Source organism: Zeus faber, assembly GCF_960531495.2.
Source record: "Zeus faber genome assembly, chromosome: 10".
Taxonomy (NCBI): Eukaryota; Metazoa; Chordata; class Actinopteri; order Zeiformes; family Zeidae; genus Zeus; species Zeus faber.
In genome coordinates, this window is record NC_137199.1 from 19,635,879 (window position 1) to 19,663,481 (window position 27,603).

General features: G+C 45.0%; 2 protein-coding genes across 4 annotated transcripts; both read left to right on the forward strand.

Annotated features, from left to right (window-relative positions):
* The first annotated feature begins 6,470 nt into the window (after positions 1-6,470).
* Positions 6,471-20,623, forward strand: eda (ectodysplasin A). Of its 3 annotated transcripts, none has more exons than XM_080007857.1 (8): positions 6,471-6,960; positions 15,296-15,389; positions 17,574-17,612; positions 17,927-18,103; positions 18,491-18,525; positions 18,671-18,722; positions 18,896-19,026; positions 19,381-20,623. In XM_080007857.1, the coding sequence occupies exons 1-8, from the start codon at positions 6,598-6,600 to the stop codon at positions 19,633-19,635; spliced, it is 1,146 nt and encodes a 381-aa protein (XP_079863983.1). In that variant the 5' UTR covers positions 6,471-6,597; the 3' UTR covers positions 19,636-20,623. The 3 variants fall into 3 exon arrangements, with proteins under 3 accessions (XP_079863983.1, XP_079863984.1, XP_079863985.1); XM_080007858.1 differs by having other exon boundaries at positions 18,896-19,020; XM_080007859.1 differs by having other exon boundaries at positions 17,927-18,094.
* A 2,670-nt stretch (positions 20,624-23,293) lies between these two features.
* LOC307235922 (transforming growth factor beta activator LRRC32-like) lies at positions 23,294-25,397 on the forward strand (the record flags this gene model as incomplete). The annotated part of the gene is made up of 2 exons (XM_080008181.1): positions 23,294-23,383; positions 23,520-25,397. The coding sequence occupies 2 exons, from the start codon at positions 23,294-23,296 to the stop codon at positions 25,395-25,397; spliced, it is 1,968 nt and encodes a 655-aa protein (XP_079864307.1).
* Between the last annotated feature and the right edge of the window lie 2,206 nt (positions 25,398-27,603).

Below are 27,603 nucleotides of genomic sequence, written 5' to 3' on the forward strand. Positions count from 1 at the left end.
GCCCTGGGAGAGGTATACGCATCAGAGAATGTTCTTTAAATCCTCAGTTTCATATTTTATATTCGGAGGAAGAAAGGGTGGCTCCCTTTGGAAAACCAAAAATAAATGTTTCACCGTTTTAACGCGGGTCGATTCGCAACTTCAACACGTGGCCTAAATTATTATTATTATTATTATTATTATTATTATAAGTGTTTTTAGTCATGACAATTTTTCTGCAGTCTGTGATATATGGCTTGGCAATACTGCCCTTCAGTGGCAGCTGACTGGAACAACAGACTGGGATGCACAACACAGGGGGGGCCTTACAATAACTGAACACCTACTTGGAGCAAAGGAAATACAGCGGAAAACATTAACATAAAGTGATTAAACAACTCCGCTCTGCTCTTAGACTAAGGGAAAGCGCGGCCATTGCTCACTGTCAGGGTGAGTTCACGTCAGCGGGGGGGGGGCGCACTGTTGCGTGGGTCAAACGCACGCAAAATGTCAGACTGCGGCCCAAAAGCAAAGGAAAGACAGATGTGGCGCGTTGTGGCAGCTGTCTGAAAATGAAACGGAGTGGGTGATCCATCAAGCCCCACGTTTCAGCTCTGCTTAGTGTACCGGTTTCATCACCCCTGTCTCAAGGACAGGGCAATCCACAGGCTCTACCTCTGGCTCCTTGGCGGAGGGAATCAAAGCGCCCTGCATCTGAAAAGAAAAGAAAATAAGAGAAAAGAAAAGAGAAGGGGAAAGAAAAACTAAGGTCAGCACAATGTCACACTCAATCTTCTTAAGAAATTGTCCTCGGCCGGCCTCCGAGTAACACGGTGTCAGAGTCTCTCCGGAGTTTGGCGGCTGACGCGTGTTCATGGGGTTTGATGTGTGTTGTACACACTCGGCTTGAAGCGCCCCGCTCCCTGCAGCTGACACACTCCAGACGGAACTACACCATCACATATCGTCTATTCCTGATGAACGCCGCTCGCATTCTCGGTGCGAATCTCCCCATTGTTTGTACTGGAGGAATGGTTCCAAGATTCAAGATTCAGGATGTTTATATATCGCATACATATACACACGCTCATACAAATATGCACTGTACAGTACGACACAGCAATACAGTAACACCAAACAGAACAGCAATACAGCGCAATATGAAGTAACCGAGTACAGTGATACAGTATGCAGTACAGTATTCAGTAACCCAGTACAGTGATATAGTATGCAGTACAGTATGCAGTAAACCAGTACAGTGATACAGTATGCAGTAAACCAGTACAGTGATACAGTATGCAGTACAGTATGCAACGTACATTACAGTAAGGCAGTGGGGCCTATGTGAGTGTTTCAGTGAGGGCCCCTGGTGAGTTCAGCATTGACAGTCCTTATGCCTACGGTGTGGGTATTATTTATCTCTAAATGTATTCATTTGTGTATTTATTGATTTACTTGCTTATTTATAAGTGTACATATGTTTTTATTTATTTGTCGAGTTTGTTCTCTTTTCCTAATGTCCATTACATAATGAAACGATGTAGGCCTACCAAACGCATCGCATCAATGATAAACAATGGGGACATGGAATTTTAAAGCTTTTATTGTTATATAAAAGCTTTAAAAAATGTTGGCCTTGTTAAACTAGACTGAACAATCAATCAATACTGTTACCCGCTGGCTGATCGTAAAAAAAATAAGGAAAACGTGATTCACATGAAACCAAAGTCAAGATGACATCAAAATAACAAGTTGCTTTTGAAAATACAAAAAAAAACGGTCTTTGCTTGCTACAAAGGGTGTATATTCAGAAGACAGTGCACTACTAAGGGTCATAATAAAAAATATACTGAGGCTGCAGGCACTAATACACGGGGTCCAGAGTAGTCGGCCCGTCGTTAAAGTTCAATGGACGAGTGTGCTTTATAATTGTATAATTCTTTATAATTCTATGATGGGGGCAGTGTTTGGGGCTGTGGGTGGGTTTCCTACGCGCCAACTAATGGTGGTTGTCATTCTGAAGCAGGGCTGCATGTTTATGATGTTTATGAAATGATGATCACGATTATTTTAGTCAATATTGTGAGCGCGATTATTTATCACGATTATGAATCCATTTAGGAAAACAGGTATTAACAATAATGTTATGGCACTTTGTCAGTCAACAGAAAACTGCCTTCACAATAAGAATGTATTTTATAAACCTATAAATAAATAAAAGTGAAATTATTGTGGTTGGTGGGCTACATCAAAAACACAAAAAGGTTCAAAATATTTCTAAACACATACACAATAAATACTTGTCCCTTGTATTATGTAATTGCTTTTGGTTATTGTTACCTGAAATTATAATTGAGGAAGATTATATACATTGATATCTCTGGAATGTCTATAAATTCTGACATTGATGTTATTGAGGTTTTTATTTTGTAGGACTTGCGTGTCAGTTGTCCTGCGTATATATTTTTAACGTTTAATATGCTGTGCTTTGTTTAATCCAATTGTCATCTGGTGATACTGAAACTTGTTTTTTTTCAAACCTAATAAAGGTTTATAGTAATAAAATAATACCTGTCACTTTGTAACTCTGTTTGGTTAAGAGTTTGTCTCTTATATTCCTTAAGTTAAATTCCAATCTCCGCTATATCTGCAGGATGCACTGATGACTGACTTTGCCACACATGGATATTTGCAATCGGATGAAAAACAAGGGCAAATTGCACTCAGCTTAAAGTCCAATTCAATCAGGCCGGGTGTAGCACAACGCCGCCTGCCGGAGCCGACATTGATCCACGGGGAGCCCGGTTTCCTGGCTTAGCTCCTCCAGCATATTTTATGAGTTCAGAAGTTCTCTCGTAACGGTATCCACAATACTGATCTGGATCTGGATGAAACTCGAACGATGCCATATTGGAACTGCCCCGAAATACGATTCACGGATCCGCCGTGGGTTCGTCGGATCCAAGACATCCATGAAATCCACATGTGGCGGCGAAAAGATAAATAAATGACCGAATGATTCCACAATAACGGACCGATCTGGATCAAACATGGATGACGGCATGTCGGGACCGCCCCCAATACACATTTTAGTCATCTTGCCTGTGAGTGCGGCAGAACCATGACATCCACGGACAACTGACATCAGACAACGATAGCAAGCGGTCCTTTGGGGCTGGACCCCTAATAATGGAAATAATAATAATAATAATAATAATAATAATAATAATAATAATAATAAGAAGAAGAAGAAGAAGAAGAAGAAGAAGAAGAAGAAGAAGAAGAAGAAGAAGAAGAAGAAGAAGAAGAAGAAGAAGAAGAAGAAGAAGAAGAAGAAGAAGAAGAAGAAGAAGAAGAAGAAGAAGAAGAAGAAGAAGAAGAAGAAGAAGAAGAAGAACAACAACAACAACAACAACAACAACAACAACAACAACAACAACAACAACAACAACAAGAATAAAAAAAAATTATAATTATGCTTATTGTAATAATAATAATAATAATAATAATAATAATAATAGTTGTAATAATAATAACCAGAATCGTTTTTATCTATCAGTTCCTTTGAAGCAACCCAAGACACTTTGGGAAAAGGACTTGCAAGACTTGTTTCGCCCAACAGATGTCGCTAGGATACAGTATGCAGCCGATGCCCTTTCGCTGGTTCTGGTCGTAACCTCCAAGGTCACATGGCTGCAGCCTGCGGGACGGGGCGGCGCTCAGCTGCTCGGGGCTCGTCCCACCCGCCGTGATTCGATTGGTTGAACGTGGTCTTTGGACCGGGGTTTGGGCGGGGCCAGACAGCCCAGTGAACCGCTCCCCTGGAAACTCTGTCTGCTTTGTTACACATGATGACGACGGTGCAGCCTTGGTCGACAGGCTAAACGTCCACATTGCACACCCCATAAAATGAGCAGGATGTCGCTACTCGTCTTCCACAGGTTTCCACAGGTGATGTGCACCGCTTTGTGGTCGTCCAAAGGCAGCGTGGCAGCAACCTACACCCGTGTTACAAGAATATAGATGGGGCCTGACCATTGTTCTGAGGGCCCCTTAAGGTTGTGTATGATGTTAGAAATGGTTAAGTTTAGGTTTAATGTTAGAGATGATTAAGTTTATGTATAATGTTAGAGATGGTTAAGTTTAGGTTTAATGTTAGAGATGGTTAAGTGTAGGTATAATGTTAGAGATGGTTAAGTTGATGTATAATGTTATAGATGGTTAAGTTTAGGTATAAGGTTAGAGATGGTTAAGTGTAGGTATAAGGTTAGAGATGGTTAAGTGTAGGTATAAGGTTAGAGATGGTTAAGTGTAGGTATAAGGTTATAGATGGTTAAGTGTAGGTATAAGGTTAGAGATGGTTAAGTGTAGATATAAGGTTAGAGATGGTTAAGTGTAGGTATAAGGTTATAGATTGTTAAGTGTAGGTATAATGTTAGAGATGGTTAAGTTTAGGTATAAGGTTATAGATGGTTAAGTGTAGGTATAAGGTTAGAGATGGTTAAGTGTAGGTATAAGGTTATAGATGGTTAAGTTTAGGTATAAGGTTATAGATTGTTAAGTGTAGGTTTAATGTTAGAGATGGTTAAGTGTAGGTATAATGTTAGAGATGGTTAAGTTGATGTATAATGTTATAGATGGTTAAGTTTAGGTATAAGGTTAGAGATGGTTAAGTGTAGGTATAAGGGTATAGATGGTTAAGTGTAGGTATAAGGTTAGAGATGGTTAAGTGTAGGTATAAGGTTAGAGATGTTTAAGTGTAGGTATAAGGGTATAGATGGTTAAATGTAGGTATAAGGTTATAGATGGTTAAGTGTAGGTATAATGTTATAGATGGTTAAGTGTAGGTATAAGGTTATAGATGGTTAAGTGTAGGTATAAGGTTATAGATGGTTAAGTGTAGGTATAAGGTTAGAGATGGTTAAGTGTAGGTATAATGTTAGAGATGGTTAAGTGTAGGTATAAGGTTATAGATGGTTAAGTGTAGATATAATGTTAGAGATGGTTAAGTGTAGGTATAATGTTAGAGATGGTTAAGTGTAGGTATAAGGTTATAGATGGTTAAGTGTAGGTATAAGGTTAGAGATGGTTAAGTGTAGGTATAATGTTAGAGATGGTTAAGTGTAGGTATAAGGTTAGAGATGTTTAAGTGTAGGTATAATGTTAGAGATGGTTAAGTGTAGGTATAAGGTTATAGATGGTTAAGTGCAGGTATAAGGTTATAGATGGTTAAGTGTAGGTATAAGGTTGGAGATGGTTAAGTGTAGGTATAAGGTTATAGATGGTTAAGTGTAGGTATAAGGTTAGAGATGGTTAAGTGTAGGTATAAGGTTATAGATGGTTAAGTGTAGGTAAAAGGTTGGAGATGGTTAAGTGTAGGTAAAAGGTTAGAGATGGTTAAGTGTAGGTAAAAGGTTATAGATGGTTAAGTGTAGGTATAAGGTTATAGATGGTTAAGTGTAGGTAAAAGGTTAGAGATGGTTAAGTGTAGGTATAAGGTTAGAGATGGTTAAGTGTAGGTATAAGGTTATAGATTGTTAAGTGTAGGTATAAGGTTATAGATTGTTAAGTGTAGGTATAAGGTTAGAGATGGTTAAGTTTAGGTATAAGGTTAGAGATGGTTAAGTTTAGGTATAAGGTTAGAGATGGTTAAGTGTAGGTATACGGTTAGAGATGGTTAAGTGCAGGTATAAGGTTAGAGATGGTTAAGTTTAGGTATAAGGTTATAGATGGTTAAGTGTAGGTATAAGGTTATAGATGGTTAAGTGTAGGTATAAGGTTATAGATTGTTAAGTGTAGGTATAAGGTTAGAGATGGTTACGTTTAGGTATAAGGTTATAGATGGTTAAGTGTAGGTATAAGGTTAGAGATGGTTAAGTGTAGGTATAATGTTAGAGATGGTTAAGTGTAGGTATAATGTTAGAGATGGTTAAGTTTAGGTATAAGGTTAGAGATGGTTAAGTTTAGGTATAAGGTTAGAGATGGTTAAGTTTAGGTATAAGGTTAGAGATGGTTAAGTTTAGGTATAAGGTTAGAGATGGTTAAGTTTAGGTATAAGGTTATAGATGGTTAAGTGTAGGTATAATGGTATAGATGGTTAAGTGTAGGTATAAGGTTATAGATGGTTAAGTTTAGGTATAATGTTAGAGATGGTTAAGTGTAGGTATAAGGTTAGAGATGGTTAAGTGTAGGTATAAGGTTATAGATGGTTAAGTTTAGGTATAAGGTTAGAGATGGTTAAGTGTAGGTATAAGGTTAGAGATGGTTAAGCTCACAGCCGGCGCCCAATCACAGCCAACGTCAGACCCCGCCCATATTTGACAGTTCAACCAATCAACTGCGGTGGACGGGATCAAACCTCCGCCTTACAACCCCGCCCCGTTCCACGGGCTGCAGCCAGGTAGTCCTCGGCCGTGGTCGCCCGGAGCCAATCAGAGTCGAGGTGGGCGTAGCCCCGCTGTTACTACAGATACACGGAGGAGTTTGCACCGACCCGCGGCACCTATCAGCTCCCATGCTGGCGCACGGTTCTGGCTTAATGAAGAGCTGTGGCCCACTCGAGACCGACGACCTGATTATGCCGCGATAAAACGCTCCATCTCGCCCTCTGATCCGACAATGGCGTGCGACGGTTCCCCCGGGGGTGATTTCCCGAACGAAGTGATGCCCAGGTCGCCCCCGTGCACATGCGGCAAGAAGTGCAAAAGCAGGAGCAGCAGCGGCGGCGGCGGCGGCGGCAGCGGCGGCGGCGTCGTCTTCCTGGGATTATTCCTGCTGTCGCTGTCCCTGCACGTCGTCACGCTGGTCTGCTACCTGGACCTGCGGTCAGAAGTCAAGCGGGAAATAGTCCACCAGAAGAGGGACTCGGTGCTGGCGCGGGGCGGAACCCATGCGGGCGAGCCGGCGTTCCCGCCCGGACACCTGCGAGGGGACACCACCGCCGCCGCCGCCGCCGCCGGCGGCCGCGGCGCCGCTCTGGAGGTAAACACGGCGGCTCCCGTCGCTCGCCTCCGCCGCCCGCGCTCTTCCGCGTCGGATGTCACGTTCTGCCGTCGCTGTGTTGAGGGTTGTTTTGTTTTCGTTGCTCTTCTTTTTGTCTTACAGTAGCTCGTCCCCGAACACGTTCGCCCCGAGAACATTTTCATCAGACCAGTCACGATCATGGCTTGATTGTCATACGAATAATTCCGATCGGCAAGTTTTACCTCCTTTTTTTTTTTTTTTTTTTTTTTTTTTCTTTCCTTTTATTTAAATGAAAACTCTTAATGACTCACGTCGAGCTGCTGCAGACGAGCCTCTCTTCTATTGGCGTTGAACGTTTGGACAATTGAGTTAATTTCCCCTCAAACCAACCGATGGAAACTCACCTAATTCGCATTGTATTAATTGCGACACTGCTGACGTTGCGTCAAAATTCCGCGCGAATTTGGACGGAAACTCACGATTGTGGAAGGTGGTCGCTATGCGCGCAAACAGTCGCGATTGGGCGGTGATTGTAATATTTGGGACAGTTCTAGTTCCCATCGGCAAGGAATCTCTCCAGGTACGGTTAAGATGCATTGTTCCATAGACAGTTGGCATAAATAGCTAATTTCTTAAAAAAGAAAAAAAACGATAGTAAGAAAATGTAATTGTCTGCACAGTGTAAATGAAATTGGTATTGGCTGTGGGTATATATGTAAATATGCATAGATGCATTCATTGCATGTGGTCATCTATGTTTCAAGAGTTAGTATTTCTCTGCAAGTGTGTTGTTGTTCAACCGTTATTATAGGCTTCGGATCTGTTACCTGGTCGGCGCCGACACAGGTGACCGCAACCCGGGACGTACCAAAATAAGGAGACAAAGTGAAACACAAATACGCTCTTTACGTCGCACGTTCCATTCGCTATGAAATTCCCAGTGCTGCACGGCGGAGGAGGTAAAACTTTGCAGGCAAACGTGTGGCCAAAGACGCAAAATAAATAAATGAACAAATGAATGAAGGAAAAACACGGTCCCAAAGCGGTGCATGACTGCGGTGCATCTACAGGGCTGTTGTTGCAGAATTGTTAGATGTGCAGTTGCCTTAACATGTGTGCCCGGTTTGACAGTCGGGGACGCACGGAAACCCCACGTATCTGCCTAAAAAAGCGGTCCGTGAATGTGCTGGAGCAGGTGGACGGCAAATGAACGAGATCACCAGCAGGTGCAAACCCCCAGGGCCGATGTGAATTCATCAGGACTTAGATGGGCAGTTGGCGCTTGGAGTCCGGCCAGCATCATCTCGCATGTGTTTTCACTTTTGGGAGCAGGCTGATCGAGTTTTCGTTCTGTTATATCTGCTGCTCTGGTAACTGCCCCCACCCACCCCCTAAATGTCATCAATACAGAGGGGACCGGGCGGAGCGCTCAGCTGTGCTCCCTGTTCAATTAGCTCATAGGTAGGGTGTACTGTCGCGTAATGTTTGTGGAGTGGAGTCATCATGGGGGGTCTTGGCTGGACCTCGTCTTGTTAACCTTGCGCAACCTTTCGTCCCCCCCCTCCACCCCCCCGATGGTCACCCTGAGTAGTTCAAGCTGCTGTGAGAACCTTTTTTTAGTTTTTGTTTTTTTTTTCAACCAAAACATTTGTTAAAAGGGGCAGGGTTAAGTTCGATCGTCCGTTCCCAAAAGGCGGATTCGGTATCGGGGTCCAGGCACCGTAAGTGACCAACAAAGCCTCTTCACTTGGACCTGTGCTCGGCTTATTTTAGATAGCGCTTTCTCCGGTTAAGCCCGAGCGAGATGGGCCCCGGTATTCAACCCAGATGTTGATGCTTCATGAGGTGAAAGACTGTGGCCCAGCTGTAAATATTTAACAAGGCTATGATGCTGTCCTAGCCAGATGTCTGCATTAAACAACTCTGATTACACATCCCACAGTTTACATAGTTGGAGAAACAGGAGCATGTGGCATTTGGACGGAGCAGCCGCACTTGTTAGCTTTTCAGATCTCCCTTTGAAGATGTTTTTTATGGACCTTAACGTTGTTTATTGGATTTTTCACACAAGTCGACATCAAAGCTCCCTGACAGGCATCAATGAGATCCAATGTGATATGCAGGTATACAATCAAGAGTAATTGAATATGAAAAGTTCGCATTGAAAAACAAAAAAGAGGGGTGGGAGGGGGGGGAACCTGCAGGTTAGACGACAGCCAACAGAGATATAGCCTACACCCCATACCAGACATACCAGAGCCGCTCCACGCATAGGCTCTGCTTTCACATCACGGTATACATATCACTGCCATTTGATATTAATGTCATAATTCTGTGTTGGAATAAACAAGTAGGACTAACTGGATCCATATAAAAAAAAAAAAAAAAAAAAAAAAAATGCAAGGTCTCTCAGGATGCAACTCAAGCTTCTACATATAAATGCACTTGGCAGTCGATCGTCTTACTTTGTGTCTGATATTTCTTGTCCTTCTCCAAATAAGATGAGCGCCGGGCTGCTTAGTTTGATATTTCAGACAGGGTGTGTGTGTGTGCGTGTGCGTGGTTTCACCGTTTTTGTAATGGCAGAAGGTGCCGTTGGCATCATAACCACCCCAGATGCGGAATCAAATATTGCCCAGAAGCTATGCGAGGTCGGGCGAGGCCAAATCATGTGGAATATATCGCGAGCCGGGGTAGATGCACGGCATATCTGCGGTGTCACAGCCGGGGTCAGCTCAGGTCCAGCACATCCGTGGAAGGAGTCTCACTCGTGGTAAAAGGCTTGCACAACAGAATATCAAATTTCACCGTCACTAGTAGCTACGTTTTTCTTGTGTTTTAAAAATTGACATTTTAAAGAGTGGATTTCCCCATGAAAGCTCAGGCCTTTTTCAGCCAGGAAAAAAAAAAAAAGCCCCTGAGATATTGAAGACACTTGGCACAATGAAGTTCAATACGAATAAATAAATACCTGATAGTGTAACTTGAGAGCTGTTGGTATCCTTTCGGAGATGGAGATGTGGAGATAAACTGTAATGCCCACGTGAAGCATTTTTTTCTATACTTAAAAGTTATAATAGCACAGTTCTAGCTCCATTTCTAGCCCCCCTTTTGTTTATTTATTTTATAATTCACTTTTGGCTAAATGGATCCCCCTTTCATATTAACATCTTGCCATGCCGTTGACATTTCTGCATCCACGGTAGCTTCTGCTTACTTAAGGCCGTAACTTTGGGAATTCACGTATTAATCGGATGTCAAATAATAAATTGTTAATAAAAAATAAAACAAAGGTCTAAACTAGATGAAATTACACACTGGGAGTCCCGAACCATAATCTAGACCCACTGCACCAGGGCTTGGCTTTCTTGCGTCCCTTTTTTAATTATTATTTTTTTTATTAAATGAATGTATTGAAAAGCTTCGTTTAGGTTTTGCAAAAGTTGCATCTTTTACTAAGTTTTTTTTACTGCTGCAAAGTGAAACAATGTAGACCAAAACAAAACAGCTGTTTAATCTGCCAAACGGAGAGATGCCAGACCTTTGCGGTAAGCGTGGTCCAGAACAGTGTTGTTGCTGTTTAAACCGCCATTTAAAACTGTCCAGAACCAGATATTTATCCTAACAAAGCCAATGTGCACTGCACTAGGTATTAAAATGAAACGGTTAGGTTACGACTTGGTGAAACTAGCTACTAAATGTAAGAATTTAAATCCAACTCAGTTTCTTCTGGCTGTACTGTATGAGGGAAGAGCTCATCAGGTGATTTACAATCTGAGAAAAAACGAAAGGAATAACAAATTACCTCCAATCGCCACATAATGTGCCCTTTAGCATTGCAGTAAACCCCAGCTGTCCATTTGAGCTGCCCGCTTCCCAACAATATAAAAAAAAAAAAAAAGGCTGTTTGTACCAGCCAGCTTCCAGGTGTGTGTATAATTAATAGCTCAGGGTGAGTGTGAAGCCTGGCATCGCAACACAAGAGCAAGTGTCACCCTTAGTCACACTCCACTTTTCACAAGAACCTCGGTGAGCAGCTCGCTGAGAAGCTGTGCTGGCTCCGATCAGGTCTTTCCCTCGGTCTTGATATTTGTTTTCTCTCTCATAACCAGTATATATGAAATAATCTGCCCTCTGATGTATGCCTTCAAAGTCTCACAAAGAACAGATGCTGAAACATCTGGAGTTTAGTTAACAGCTATTAAAAACACCAGTTTGATGGGACACAAAAGTCCTGAGCGGCGGCATGCGTTCACTGGGGAGCCATGGTCGCCCCCATCGACATCTATATTAAACGCAAGAAGGTGCACAGATATGGGACTATTTCCACACTGATAAAAGGATTGATTAAGGATAAAGTTGTTATGGGAGCTTAGGCTGGAGGGATGAAACTCGAGCACTTAGGGAGAACAAACATGATCCATGCAAGTGTGAATTATCTTGGCAGGCACTGAGGACATTACTTGATAGTGGAGCGGTCCAGTTAAGGAGTAAGCCAAGAGTCACACTGACCATACAAAATTAGACAATGTGAAACTATTAACTGTGTTCAGATGGTTGGCAATCGTTTTGCCATCGACACTGCGGGAGGAGGGAATATGATTGGCCGCTGACAGATGAAGTGGATCAACACACCAACGTGGAAATTATGGTGAACCATGGAGACCGTCAAGTTGGCTTACCCACAGTTTAGAAAGGAGAGCCTCGCAGATCGACCGATTAAAGTGCGGACACCCCTCTTAAGCAAATTAACCGTAGAACAACAATTCGCAGAAAGGTTCATTCTGTCAGCTGGGAGTGTTACAAAATCCCTTCAGTTCTCCGTCGAGTACATGCACTTGGAGCTGGTAATGTCATTAAAGCAAAGACGGTCAAGTCATGAACCTTCCCCAAGGCCCTCCAGTTACCTTCCTCACCTTTTCTCCTCTTCACCCTTCTGATCAAACGCTAGATACCAGATAATGAGCGATTTCATTCTCTGGATCAAGACTCAAGTTAAATCCCTCTATACCTTTACTTGGCCCTGTTATTAGCAGCTCCACAGCGGGGCCGGTGCCGATCCCACCTTACAAGGGGCGTAAGGCGGGGTGACTCCCTGACTGCAGCACCAGGCCACTGCAGGGTTTAAGTGGTGTTGGCAATGGCGGCGCAATTGCATGTGAGGAAAGCTGGCAGCAAGGCTAAGGACGTCCAGAATGGAAAAAAAACTTAAAGGATGCTATTGTGCTATATATATCGATTTATGCCAACAATTTGACATTTTAAGCAGAAGGGACTCCCTGGGGTATAAGTAGAGAGCAGAAATATGCCAAGAAGAACAGCCGCAATATTTTCAAGTAACCGTTACAAGGAGGGAATCTTGCGCTTACAAATTGCACATCCCTGACGTACTGAAATGTAGTCATATCCTCAGAGAGCAACAGGGGAGCTCGTCACCCCCCACCCCCAGCACTTTGAAGATTTAAAGGCCTTCTAATTAATAGGTTTTTCCCTCGTGTTGAGAAAAAGAATGGTTTAGTCAATAGTTGGCACTTGGCATACATACCAACACATTGTCATCCTGATTTACTGTAACCCTGCATGCCTTTGAAGGCTGTAAATGTTGTAATGACATGAAATAAAGCGGCCTAGGACACACAAAGCTTTCCCCGAGGTAATCGTACAATGGCAAACTTATTTTGCATGACATTATCAAGAATACCACTTTGGTAGTAGCCTTGCAGACAAGTTTGTTTATTTTTGTCGTTTTGATGAAGCTTCATCTCGGTCCCAAAGTTGGCCGTTGGAACCGTGTTTGGCTGTCAGAGCAGACGAAAGTGTAATGCCATATGCCTGAACATACACTCGGAATGCTTTGAGGGGCAAAAGCCCCCCATATGCCAACAGCTGGCGTGAAGATGTGGAGACACCTGCGCACCAAATGAACAGCGAGCGTCGCTGCTCGCGGGAACATCTGGAGGCCTGTGTGTCGACAAACCATTCCAACACACAGATCTCCATCAGGCAGGAATTCCCGTGCTTATAAGGTCAGACATGTTTGGCGGCTGGACAGGGTTGTGGACTCCTAACTACTTTCAGCTTGCCCGACACAGCTAGAGGGGGTGGTTTGACATGATTCGGCTTATCCCACGCCTTGGGGTTTCATATCTGAGTCAGGTATATGGAAGACCCGAAACATAACATTTCCTGTCCCATTTTCCCATGATCTTGCTTTCTGCCTGGAACCACACAAAGAGCTGAACCAAATTCATCGCTTTGTTTTCTTTCAGCGTCACTGACGGAGTTGCCTCTTTGAACTTCACTGCTTTAGACCTTCAGTGACCGCACAGGTTCATGCGCTTTTCAGCAAACCGGAATGTTCAGGTCACGTTGTTCAGAATGTTCATGGCTGGACCGATATCCCCTTTTCACTGGACGCCGATTCCGAATCCTAAACTTAAGCTGCTTTCACACATGCATGGTATAGATGAGGGGCGGAGCCTGGGTAAGCGCGCAGAAGGCGGGACGTGATGGAATGACGCTGCAGAGCTTTACAACACAACCAGGATGGCGGACGAGGCTACAGACTTAGCAGTAGTTGGGCTTTTTTTTGGAAAGGAATAATAAAGAAAGCAGAAAGGAGTACATAGCAGCTAGGCTCCGTGCACCAAAATCTACGCGAAGGGTAAATAACTGGCGCACGATAGACCTCATTCACGCCTGACACGCCCAATCGCTCGCTGCGAATGATCCGGACAATTACCCGATCTGTTCGCCTGCTCAATCGGACATCACCCAGACTTTTTGCTAGGGTACTGGCTGGGTAATGTCCGGGTCAAACGACTCGGACATTTGCGTTCACACATTCAGCTCCTCCGGGTAATGTCCGGATAATTTCAGGTTTAAAGTGCATGTGTGAAAGCAGCTTTAAAGTAGCAGCCAATACCAAAAAAACGATTAGACCCTTTACATTCACTCTCTTATGACTTTGATTTGTTTGGGGTAGGCACAGCCTGATGTTTGACGGACACGATCATAGATAGACAGTGTCAAATATAGTCTTGTATGCAGGATATTCTGTGGTAACACTGCCCTATTTTAGCCTGGCGTTGGTAGCATAACCAGATACTGTGTTAGTATCAGTCCATTCCTAATGCCTTGCAAAAGATTGACGTTGCGTATTACTATCTAACATAATTGCATTCACTGTAAGGTGTCCCAAATGTCAAGGCCTGAGAGACGTCAGTGATACAAACTCCAAGCAGATGTCCAGTGCTACGAAAGTTCTACGCCCATTTGTCCTCAAACGCTGACAGCATTAATATCTGTACGGCTCCCCATTATACATGCTGACAATCCAGAGTGTGACCCGGACAGGAGTGATCTCTTAAATCGCATGGCTCAACGAAAAAAGAAGCCTTTGGTCTGGGTGGTCTTGTTGTTTTACCAGTGCGGAGTTTTCCTTGTCTGCCTACTTCTGGGACTCCTCCAAAGATGGGATCACGTAAAGGCTCTCCTAACACAATGTGACTTTGAACAAAAGAACATGCGGCGATTTGCGAAACCCTGGATCATATGCAGCAAAACATTTTGCAGCGTCGCAGCTGGCCGGGTTTGACAAAGTGTTGGGCCATCACAGACGGGTCAGGAAGTCCCATAGAGTTTGAATGTAGGTCGGCCGTAGCCAGTCACATAAGAACACAGGCATGCGGTTTGTCCCTCCGCTCACTCACCCATGGGAACATCCCAGCACGTAGCATAGGCTTTCCTGCCTTTAAGAATGAGCTCAGACCCGCTACATCAGATCCTTTCTTTGGGTCCATTTCTTTTTCTTTTTTACCTCATTCAATGCCACTTCTCAATAGGGCTGGAACCAGGTGCCGTATGAATAGGTATTACTCTCAGATCAACCGCAATCTATGTCCTCCTTTTGTATAAAAAGGTGAATTTTAGAGCAGTCGTCCAGGTGAGCACGTCTCAAGAGCCAGAAGCGTAGACAAAAGTGACTTGGGTTACCGGATGGGTTACAGCACCAATGAGACAGACAATGGGCTGGCCACGAAGTGAGTATGGTGGCTGGTAACGTCTAACAGCTTTTCAAATGGCCCGAGTTATCTCTGTGTAAACATTATCCCCCGAGAATAGAAAGAACATTTGCAACGCGGGTCTCTCGCAAAAAGGGTTTTCATCAACATTTCCTCAAGTTTGCGTGCCCAGTGATTTATTAACTAAGCTGTTATTCATGTCAGAAATCCCCTTTCTTGTTTCGAATGCGTCTTTTTAATCCTGTGTGTGTGTGTGTGTCTGTCTGTCTGTCTGTCTGTCTGTCTGTCTGTCTGTCTGTCTGTCTGTCTGTCTGTCTGTCCTTCAACAGGAGAAGTTACTCTATAGACACAGTGACTACCACGCCACAGAAGACAGTAGGGGCATCACTCAGCGGTCAAAAAGGAGCGCGAGCAAGCAAGCAGGTATAATATTATTATTATTTTAACCTCCTAAATGTTTAACCACTGCATTTAATGGTCAGACTCTAATATTGGTATTGAAGTATGTGTTGAGACCCAAGCACTCCTCCCATTTCTCTATAGCGTGGACGTTTATAAAAGAGCAACCTGAATGAGCAATAAATCTATAAGTGATATATAATTTATCGGCTTTAACAGGCTGTCATTTATATTCGTGTCCATATTTAGCAAACTGCAGGATTTTCCAGGACTAAAGACTTGTGCCTCGATCGCCCTTTTGTGCATTCGTATCGCTATGATTCTGTTGTTGTTGTTATTTGAAGCACCAGTTGACGGTAGTCCGTTTACGCAGTTGTGCATATTAACAATAATTCATCATCGCATGGTGGGCTTTAAGCCTCTTCAATTTTGAAAACAATTTGTTAATGGTTTCTCACTTTTTTTTTTTTTTTTTTTTTTTTTTTTTTTCTCCTCTGGGGGGGGGGGGGATTGATGTTTTACTGCTCAGTGCTTACTTAACAAAGCAACTCTACCACATAATGCTGTGTAGTTTATAGAGCAAAGGATTAAACAGAATGGGACTGATTATTACTTGGACAGCAAACAAGGAAAACAGAATTTGAGGGGGTTTCACCAATTTGAAACAGACAGCGTGGCCCTGTGTTGATTTCCATGTCTCAAAATAATATAAAGCCCCCCACCCCCCCATATCTTTTCTATCAGTCTTAACTGAGCAGATATAGACTTTGGAACTTTGGCCTCGCGCTGTCATCACTCGGGCTTAAACCGTCAGGAAATAAAGACATGAGGTAATAATTTTGCGGCGCAGGGGGAGACCTTTTAGGGAAGAACCAGTTGGTTGTTTAAAAAAAAAAAAAAAAAAAAAAAGGGTTATCGCGGTCGAGACTTTGATGGTCGTCATTAATTTCATTGATTTGACGCATCACAATCAATAGCTCAAACTGAAAGCCATGTGCCCTGAATTTGCTTTTGTAGATTTTGTTTAGAATGTGAGCTATGCAAATAAAAAAAATAAAAAATAAAATACTCAAGAGAAAAAAGAAGCAAAGAGCCTTTTGAAGTCCCAGTGTCTGAGTGCAACAAGTGCAGCATGATCACAAGGCATTCCAGCGTCTGTGGCGTGACACTGAATACTTGGGGGGAAGTTTAGTGATTGTGTTTAAATTAGAAGAAAAAACTCACCTTTGAGACTTTCTACATAAATCAGTAAAGTCCCGAGCCTCTAAACACTAATCATTTCCAGGTCTCTTTTCTGCTCTCAGCACACAGACAAAGGCTTTTGTAATCTCAGCCTTAGATGTGTGTGTGTGTGTGTGTGTGTGTGTGTGTGTGTGTGTGTGTGTGTGTGTGTGTGTGTGTGTGTGTGTGTGTGTGTGTGTGTGTGTGTGTGTGTGTGTGTGTGTGTCTGTGTGTGTCTGTGCGCGCGCACTTTCTCGGCACTCCTAACGGGCACCAGATTCCAGATAGGGCTGCTCGTTAAGAGAAATCCATGCGGATGCATCCAGTCATTTAGCCAGAGGAGAAACGCCGGCCATATGTTTGAGGGGGACTCAAACTGTGAGGTTTTAAGGTTAAATGGCCTTTGTAGTTGTAATGACATGGTAAACACGAGAGCAGCGAGACAGCTTTTTGAAAAGCATTCACTAGAGCTCCACCCGTCGCATTTTGTTCTTCTGATATAGATGCCCCCTCCAACAGGCATGCGCTCTCAGACACACACACACACACACACACACACAAGGCACACGGCCGTAAAGCCGAGAGACACAAACACACACACACACACACACACACCGACGTGTGTGCGCACGCACATGCACACACACACTTTCATCTGCATTCCCCATCTGGGCCTAATTCAAAGAAAAGGATTTTGGCAGGATAAAGTATCTCTCTAATGATCTTCTCCAGTTCCACTGCCTGTGAATGCTTAAGGCACTTGTTCATACAGAGGAGGTGAAACCACACTTACAAATTACTACACTCCAAGATACCGCAGACTGACATACCTCCACTCAATTGCTCATTGCAGCACATCTGAATCTGTTATTTTAGCCGCTTTAGTGCACCTACACGCAACGAGTGGGATACCCTAGATGTTATCTGAGATGATAATTGTTCAGGAGACCCGTTCGAGTTTAATTACACTGTTTGTGCTTCCTTCAGAATCAACTGGAAAGGAAAGAAGGAAAGAGAAGAAAAAAGGTAATATGAAATGCAGCCTCACTTTCCTTTTTCTCCCCCACCCCCATTGATTAGGGCCTCAAACCGCTGCCTCTTTTGTGGTCATGCAATATGGCAATCTACTGCCTGGATTACCATTAGCTCATCATTGTCATTAGCTCCAAGCTAATGATGTTTTCCTCATTCTGTCTTTGGTGGAAACTAATGAAGGCGTCACAGAATCCCCCCCTTTCCCCCGTCTCCCTTCTATCAGAATTGAGTGTCGGAACCTGTCAGAGAACCGGCCGTGGTTTGTCCCCTGCCAACCATCCCGCTTTTTCCACCCCCCCCCCCAGGGAGGAAGAGGTCTCCAGGCGCTCAAGGCCCCCCTGGTCCCCCGGGTCCACCGGGCCCGCAGGGGCCACCAGGGATTCCCGGGATCCCCGGCATTCCAGGGAGCAACGCTGTGGGGCCAGCAGGACCGCCGGGACCCCCCGGCCCTCAGGGGCCTCCAGGCCTCCAAGGTCCAGCGGGTATACGTTTTTGTGAAAACTAGACGCGCATAGTCTCATATGATGAGAACATCCATTTGCCGAGATTCGATCGCATCTCGAGAGTTCCCTTTTAAACATAAAAAAAACAAACAAAAAAAAAACCCAATAAAGACTTGACGCACTCGTCTGACTCTTTCCACACTCCCGGATTAAGTTGTCAAATAAATGACCTCATCACAAAGTGCTTTTATGTGAAGTATATCAAACACGGTGCGTTTCGGGGCCGATCCGTTCTCGCATTATGTCATGATCTGTTTTGTCTGGCGTCCCCTCTGTTCTCAGACGCTGCTGCCGACGTTTAACGCTGATTCTGTGTAAGAACCGAGGAGTCGCAGCGTTTGAACATTTGTCTCTTTCTCGTTGTAGGAGCCGCCGATAAGACCAAAGCGAGAGAATTCCAGGTATTGTCAAAATGAAGCTTAAGTGTGTCTTCCTAAAAGGGATGCGTAGAAGTATTTCTCTGGTACATGGTGCAAATCTAATCCGGTGCTTTCAATGAGAAATTCAGCACAGAATTGATATTTTTTAACAGTGGTTTTCTTTTAGCCAGCAGTGGTTCATTTGCAAGGACAGGAAACGACCATTCAAGTAAGGGAAGGTAAGATGTCAATTAAATTAAAATATATATATATATATATTTTTTTTTTTACATTCGATGCAACGAAATCGCTCGAATAAGATGTTTTCCATGAGTCTTTGTTCTCGAAATCGGGTCTTTTTTTTTTTTTTTTTTAATGGGTTTCTGAACCTGTCGTCTGTTGCGCTGCGCAGATCTGTCTGAGGGCGTCCTCAGGAACTGGAAGATGGGCTACATCCACCACCGCGTCTTTAAGATGCACTCCCGCTCTGGAGAGCTGGAGGTGCTGCAGGACGGGGTCTACTTCATATATAGTCAGGTAGAAGTGAGTACGGTCCTTGACCTAACTCTTACTACCTTACGGCGGTCTTTCGATCGCTGCGTTGTTCAGCTGGTTTCAGAAGTAAAAACTGTTTGTCGTGCCCCTGCGTACTAGAATGCACGCTGAAATGCCTCTCCTTTACCCCCACCTGGGTCTGAAAGTGTCATTTCATAAAACTCATGTTTCCATCCCGCTGACACATACTTGAAATGCTTTCAACTTTGGAAATAAATTCTTAAAGTGTCACACGAGCATGTACCGACCGCCCCGCTCTGTTTCTCGGGTTGTTGTTGTTTTTTTTTTGTTTTTTTTGTTTGTTTTTTTTTTTTTACAACCCCCGCTTCCCCTCCCCTCCAGGTGTACTACCTCAACTTCACCGACATTGCCAGCTACGAGGTCATGGTGGACTCCACTCCGTTCCTGCGCTGCACCTGCAGCATCGAGACGGGCCAGCGCAAGTTCAACACCTGCTACACGGCTGGGGTGAGCCTGCTGCACGCCGGCCAGAGGATCTCCATACGCATGGTGTACGAGGACACCCTCATCAGCATGACCAACCACACCACCTTCCTGGGGAGCGTCTGGCTCGGCGATGCGCCATCTGCTGGCTAAAACCGAAAACTGCGACCAGTGGGGAAAAAAAACAAAAAAAAAAAAAACCTGCTCCACAGAGTTAAAAAAACAAAAAAAAAAAAAAAACTTTCTGACGTAAAGACTCAGTCACACCTTGTTCTTGTTCTTGTTCTTCTCGCCCTCTCAGTCGATACGGGCACTCAAAGGGATAAATTGATCGGACCGTTGTTAAGATAAGGCGTCCAACGGACACTCAAGGTCCTTTGAGGACCTCTCAAGTAAAAATACTGTCGAGAGAATTTGACGAAGCTGGTCAGTGATTATTATTTTGTTCAATTTCCCAATTCTGCATTTTAAGGAAAGGGGGCGGGGGGATTATTGGCTCAAGAAGCACAGACTGACGAGCCATACATCCTTTTGTTATTTATAGTCACGGATCTGTTTTTAACACATAGACATTTCTCTTTATATCAAGAAGGACACTGCGCTGACAGATACTTTATATTTACGTACCTTAAGTGCTGTTGAATGATTACCTTGTATCTCCAAAAGAAAAAGAAAAAAAAAGAAAAGGCCGATTCGTCTGTTAAGAGAAATATATTTTCGCCTTCGGATTTTTACGCTTTGCCTTTTTTTTTTTATAATTTTTTTTTTTTTTTTTTTATCATGTAAGATGCTTTAAGGGTTTTTAAAGCGCCTGAGATGCTGAAAAATGACACGGCACATGGAAGATGAAGTAAACGTGCGAGTGAAAAAGTTCAAAGGGAGATCATTCCGTAAGAATTGGAGTTCTGAGGTATTCACCAGACAACAGCACTATGTATTTGCGCACATTTGCACTACAGCATCCCTGCAGAATATCAGAGTGATATGTTTTGTTACTATGGTATTGTTTAGTTACCGTATGAATGAATCCTTTTTTTTAAATGATAGTTATGTTTATATGTCACTGTACATATTGTATATAAAATGGGATATACTTTTGTAAATGGATTTGATTGATGGATTAAAATGTTTCATTTTCTGTCTCAAAGCGTTTTATCTTTCTTTTGTGTGTGTGTTTTTTTTTTTTGGGGGGCTTTTTTTTGCAGCCAGTGGTATTGATTTAAAAGGTTACAACCGCTCTTTCATATCGGGCTCCACTGGAACGAGTACTGACAAGAACAAATGATGTTCTTTGAACGAGGCCTTTGTCTATATTAAAATGTGGCTTTAACTTAGACGGCGAGTTTCACAATGCATCGCAAATTTGGCTGTAATCTTCATACAATCAAAATGAGTTCCATCTTGAGGAGCCCGGAGAAGCTCCAGAAGATAGTTCTTCATTTAGAAACTCGTTAAAACCCCAACATCTAAGTTTCTGGGGTTAACCGATGCGTGAGCTCACCCACTTTCCAGAGACTTGACGATATTGTAGTCCCTATATGCTTCAAAAGACTTACTTTTATTATCAGCAACGGCATCTATGTTACAGTAGGTCCTAATCCGCTCCTTGTACACAGAGCCAGTATTTTAGCGAATGATAAAAAATAAACTGCGTGGGGACGTTCTACGATTCAATCAGCTTTGGCGATGGGAGAGTGGCCAAGATCTAGGTCTAAAACAAGTGAGGTATGTCACTTATTAAGCGGGATGGAGTCATCTTGGACATTGTACTACTGAGATTTATGCCATAATCAATTACTCAGATAGCCCTGCAATAATAAATAATCTGTAAATGCTATGTTTTCTCTGAGGACATTAAGTCAAAGCCTTTCCAGCAAAACTCAAATGGGTTCCCTGAACTGATCCAACAGACGAGCACAGTGGGGAAAGGCTGGTTGCAGAGGTGGGTTTAGTCGGTGGGGAGACGAAGACGCATGTATTAGTTCAAATTGAATACGCAAGAGAGGCCATAAAGAGTGCACTCTATATGTTTATTCTCCCCCCGCGTGATTTCCACAGTTATCAGCCAATCCTAATAAATAACCACATGCGATAGGTGAAGCCTGACTCGCACTTGTTGGATTGTTGGCCCCCGGTCTGAGGATCGTCTGTTATCAATCCCGGCAATGAAATGTATTTTGACTTTTCCCATGGGAAACGTAAGGATGTGGGCTACGGCCATTTTTACGAAATTGGAAACCAAAGTGTTGTCCAGGAGAATTACACGGTGTTTGGACCCGTCCCCGTGCACTCTCTCGGCCCCTAAAGCTCGAGTTAATCGATTTATTTAGAATCACATCTTGTGTCCTCGCAGGCTGTCAGCGTTCCAATGGCTTCGTTTGCTGTTATGGGTCACCCTGCGGTGTTGGGGTTGGGGGAGTCATTATTAGATAAATCCTGTCCTCTTGAAATTAAATTAGCCCGTACTTGCGTGCTGGATGTGAACTCTTTTTCTGGAGCCCAATAGTTCAGTTCCGATTAACTGAGACGTAGCTTTTGTCCCTTTTGTCTCCGAGGGGGGTTCGCGGCGTAAAGCGGCGCGTCCAATCCGACCTGTTGTTGTTTTTCTTCTAGATGAGTGGGCGCCGGAGCCAAACGAGCTAAAATCGTTTTAACGCCGGTTAAGCGACGTGGCGCGCGGACAAAGCAGCAAAGGCTCCTTCCTCGATTGCATTTATATACCCCGTGTGAACATTAATGGTTGTGCGCAAACAGCTGTATGAATCGATGCTTCTTCTTTTATTTTGAAACCCCTCCCCGCAGGGGTTTGGGAAGCACCGCATTAACTGACTTCATGTCCTCCGTTTGAATCGAAGTTCAAGCGATCAATGACAGCTTAATACTTGACGTTTAGCCCCAGTGTTGCTCAAACTTGGCCGCGCGCCTTGATCTCGGCGGACACCGACGAAAGCCCCTTTTTTTTGGGGAGCTTGCAGCTGGACCCCAGCGAGAAATTTTTTTTTTAAGAAAGACACAGCAACAACGAGGACGCGGTGGATTGTTTCAGGATGTACGCGGCTGAAGCCGTGACACCACGCTGGCTGGGAGAAGCTGATAGAGGAACAAGAGTGACAGAAGCAGGAAAAAGCACTGAGGAACACGCACGGCGGCGCGTTGGCTATCATCCGGTGCAGGAGACTTTTATCTTATTTGCCCCGACAGATACTCATAAACCCCACGCCCCCCCGAAAACATCCGGCCGTCATGCCATCTGTCTCTCGGGGGGACACGTGGCTTTGTTCTCCCGTCGTCGTTCCGCGCGCTCGGCCTCCTCCTTTTATCGCACGCCGCTTCCGCCCGCGCGCACGTCTCTTTTTAGCTCGCTGGGGGCTTCCCTCCACCTCCACCTGCACCCCGTCTGTTTATTTGTTCCTCTTCTTATCTTAGACGGGCTTGCATATTCCAAAGAATGGAGCCGGAACAAAGGTCTACCAAAATAAGTTCTGCCGGGTTTCTTTTGGGGTTTTTTTTTTTTTTTGCGGGTTCTTTTTTTTTGGGGGGGGTTTTTTTGACAGCGCAAACCTCCAAATGCGACTTTCATAGAGTAAAGTGGATGCGATTTGGTGGTATAAAAACACAGATGCTCCAAAACAACCGAGGGGGGAAGGCGATGTGTATATCGTGTAAATATAGGATCCCCAAAGACTATCTGTTGTCTGCAGCTGCTTTTTCCTTTGCCTTCCCTTTTTCTCGCGACGTCCCCGCTATAAATAGGTGATTGTTTGCATGTGTGTGTGCGAGCTCCGACGGCAGTAGCGGCGCGGTAGAGAGGATGCTCAGACGTACACTCCCTCACCTGCTGCTGCTCTGGTCGCTGGGCGAAGAGCTCTCGACGGCCTCCGCGCCGCGTTACGCCGGCCAGGTAGGCGAGGCCCGTCCGCGCGCCTACGTCGTCGAGGGTTACCACGGCAACTGCATTCAACCGGCGCTCATCTCGAGCGGCTCTAGTCCGCCCTGTTTTCTTTAGCTGTCGCTCATTCTTCTTTTGTTTTTTTAAGGAGCAGTCCTGGCGCCACCGGAGCCTCCGCTCCGTCCCCCAGGAGCTGGACGTGAACCTCAGAAGATTGGACCTGTCCAATAACTTCATCAGGCAGCTGCGCACGCTGGGCCTGCCGCATCTAAAGCAGCTTGACCTCAGTGGAAACCTGCTGGATCTCATCTCCGAGGGAGTTTTTGATAATCCGGCCCGGCTCGAGGAGCTGAACCTGTCCAAGAACGCGCTCCATAACAACCTCGGCGGAAACAGCGAAGCCCTCCGATCTGTCAGCGGGCTGAGGGTGTTGGACATGTCGATGAACGGTTTGAGCGGCGAGGCGGTGGAGCTTTACCTCCGGAACAAACCCTCCCTCCATCGACTTCGACTCACCGGCAACTGCGTCACGAGGCTCTCGCACGGGCTGTTCCGAGAGTGCAAAGCCCTGAGGACCATCAGCCTTGACAACAACCTGATAACAGACATAGAACCGGGGACGTTCGAGTCGCTCGAGCTGCTGGAGACGCTGAACCTGGCCCGCAATAATCTGGCCCACATCTGCGATTTCAGGTTGCATCAGGTGAAACACTTGAACCTCAGCCGAAATTCAATCGAGTTCTTCGTGACACGCAAAGACGAGCGGTTGTACAGGCTCGAAATCCTCGACCTCAGTTACAACAAGCTATTTTATTTTCCGATTGTTCCCAAGGTCAGTCATTTGAGATACCTTCATTTGCAAAACAATATGGTGGGTAGTTTGGATTCCGAGGCCACGATGATCTCAGAAGCCAAATCCCTCTACAAAGAGATCCTGAGTGAGGGGGCGGCGGCGGCGGCGGCGGAAAGCGACGAAATATACTCCAACTGGTGGCTGATGCCGCTGGTTTATATTGACCTGAGCTACAACCATTTCAGGTCTTTCCCACTGGAAACTCTGGGCCTTCTCACATCTCTGGAAACCCTAAACCTCAGCTATAACTGTCTGCAAAACATTACGTTTGATAGTTCAAGTGGGAGCCAATTGGGAAACCGGCATTTCTTCCCTTGCCTTAGGTGCCTCGACCTGGGCAATAACGGACTGGAATACGTCTCCCCCCTCTCCCTGGAGGCCTTCCCACAACTCGAGACGTTAAACCTACGGGCGAACTCTGTGAAACCGTGTTCGCCCGCTGACACGTCGGCACCGTCTGAGGCGGAGCACAGCGCGTCCTGTGTGGCTCTTGGACAAATGAGGAGTCTGAAGCACCTGAACCTGGAAGAAAACCACATCAGGACGCTCCGCCCCCGCGCCTTTGAGAAAACGTCGTTGGTTTCCCTCAAACTGGCGAGGAATCCGGGTATGGCGATCGCGGTGGGCGCCCTCGAGGGCGTGCGGGGAAGCCTTCAGTCGCTGAGTCTGAGCGGAATCAACGCTTCCGGCCGCAACCTGTCTTTGCCCTGTTTGCCGGCGCTCACCGAACTAAATATCTCGAACAACCGCCTGGACGCCGCGCCCGGCGGCCTGGGATGTTCCCCTCTCAAGGAACTTGACATCAGCAACAATCGATTCATGTCCTTGAACCGCTCGTTGATCAGAGACCTATCTTCGCGCCCCAGTGCCGTTTACATCAGGGGAAACCATTTCAACTGCTGCGATGCGTTATGGCCGACGGTGTTCAGCGAGCCCATGATGAAAGTGGCTGACGTCGATCAAGCCCGATGTGTGGCCTACGGCGAGAGCGTGGCTTGGGCGGAGTATTTGAAAAACCCGTCGGTGTACTGTTCGCTTCACGCAGGGAGGCCGGTTGTCACTTATTTCCACGCGTTCGTGGTTTTTTTATTTGTGCTCGTTTTCTTCATATTTGTCACGCTGGGGGTTTTCATCCAGAGGGGATGTTGCCACCTTGATGGCGTTCTGGTGTGATCTTACCTCCATAGCTTTATCATATGCATACCTGAATCACCGTTTGCACCTGTTGCCTATTTATTTTGCTCATTTACAATGGATTTTGTGTACGTCATGATAAGCCCCATAACTGGTTTCCTTGGGACTTTACGTGATACACTGTACAACACTGTTGGAAATTTGTTAAAGTTGCATTTTGTTAAAATCAGACGGAGAGTGGGAATGTGTTTTTAACAAAATCTTGGCTCGATCGCGGCGCTGCATAAAGTCGGAGTGATCGGCCCACCGGGAATTTTTCAAAGTGATCTTCACCGAGCTATGTAGTTTTGTATTATTTGCTGTGTATTCGGTATTCACTTGGACAGAATTGGGGTCCAAGCCTATGTTTAATTCATGGTGTCACAAGAGGTGGATCATTGAGCTCCTCTATAGTTGTGTTTTTTTTTTGGGGGGGGTTTTTGTGTCTTGCCCCACCCACAAGCCTTACTAGATCAAGTGTCAGCTTGACAAGTTCGAGCAGAGAAAAGAGCGCCTTGCGTATGGCATTAGCTGTAACAGCATAGGAATGCATTGTAGCAAGTTGCATTCCGTGTGCTCCGACTCCGTGGCGTTTGAATTTGGACGTCTTTCCTTTTCTGTCGTCATTCACCATTCTAGTTGCCATTGAAGACTGCCACTCCACATCGCTAAGTGTCAGTGTTCGAATCCAGTCCCCCCCCCCCCCCCGAACGCCCCAGCTCATACGACCAGATTCCATTAACGTTCGTTTTTTGAGCCCTAAAACAAATCGAGATACGATTGCCGTTTCTTTCAGAACTCGTTACTCGTTCCCGGAGAAGGTCCTGCATACCTCTCCTCGGAGGTTTCGGCGTATCCACGGCGACTCTGAAATCAGAGTGCCTGGAATCAGGCTTAGTAGGGTCGTCTTTCTTCATGTTTGGGTTAGGACAATGACTTTGGCGTAGTTTTATAAAGGACATTTTCAGGGACGGCTGACGGTTCACTGCTCCACATTCGTGGAGTGTTTGTGAAAATTTGATGAGAAGCTAAAGGCCCAGAAACAACCCTGACGACTTGAAGAAAGAGTGTGAACATTGCATAAAAACGGCTTTCAATCAGCTTTTAATTGGGAAGGTTTAGTGACTGTCGGGGTATAGTTTATAAAAAAATATATATATACAGTATATATACATATATATATATATATATTTGACTTGTGCCCGGGGCCAGAAACTACAAATGAATAATTTTCAATAAATAATTCTCAAGTTTGAAACACACCACAAACCGGTAAGGACTGCTTCCAGTAAATCCGAGCTCCGCGGTATTATTTTCCTGGCGAGTTGCCTCACCTGACACGCCAGCCTCCCTCCGAGCACCGAGACAAATGGCTTCGGTAAATGACGTAAGTGCGCGCTGCCAACAATCGCAACGTCAGCATCACAGGCTACATCCATCTATGAATTAATGTAAATGTTATTGCGGGGGTTTGGGGTTTTTGTTTTTTTTTGCTCGTGCGCGCGTACTTTCCCGTGTAGCTTTCTTTTGAGTTTGTACGGGGGGTGACTTATTGTTTCCCCCTCAGGGTGTTGTACATAAGTACTCTACTGGTGATGAAGGAGTTCATCGTGTACTGGCAATAAACCACGCACCAAATATTTGAACTTGATTTGGCTTGGCCGTGGTATCAAATACTGGAGACACTCTGACGAACAATAAAGCTGCCAGTAAACTGTTCTCTCTGACAGCTTGGACATTGTGGAAAAAAAAAAAAAACCCCTCTGCGTGGGTTCAATCCAATCGAAGAAAACAAAGGTTAGAAGTCAGGCTTTTTAAAAAATTGACGACTACGGCTTCTGTCTCTCTGACCCCTCCTCCGGTTCCTCGGGGGTCGTCTCCGAAAGCCTGTCTGGCCAGGGGCGCCGGAATAGGGGGGGGGGGGGGGGGATTTTCTGTCCGCCCACGGGGGCCGGCCCTGCGCCCGGGTCACCCACGGTACCGACTGCGCCAGCGGCGATGGGGCGCCCTGTGATCGGTGCGCCAAAACAGTGCCTTTTTTTAATCTTATTTTGGATGTAGGTTATATTATTTTACCCCGTTTCCTAATGGAACGAAACAAGCACCGTGGGTGATGGGGATACGTTCTCCGTCACTCCATCCGTACCCCCCTCCATGCCTGTGCCCTACTACATGGAAAAAATCGGGGATCGGCGAAAAGATTGCA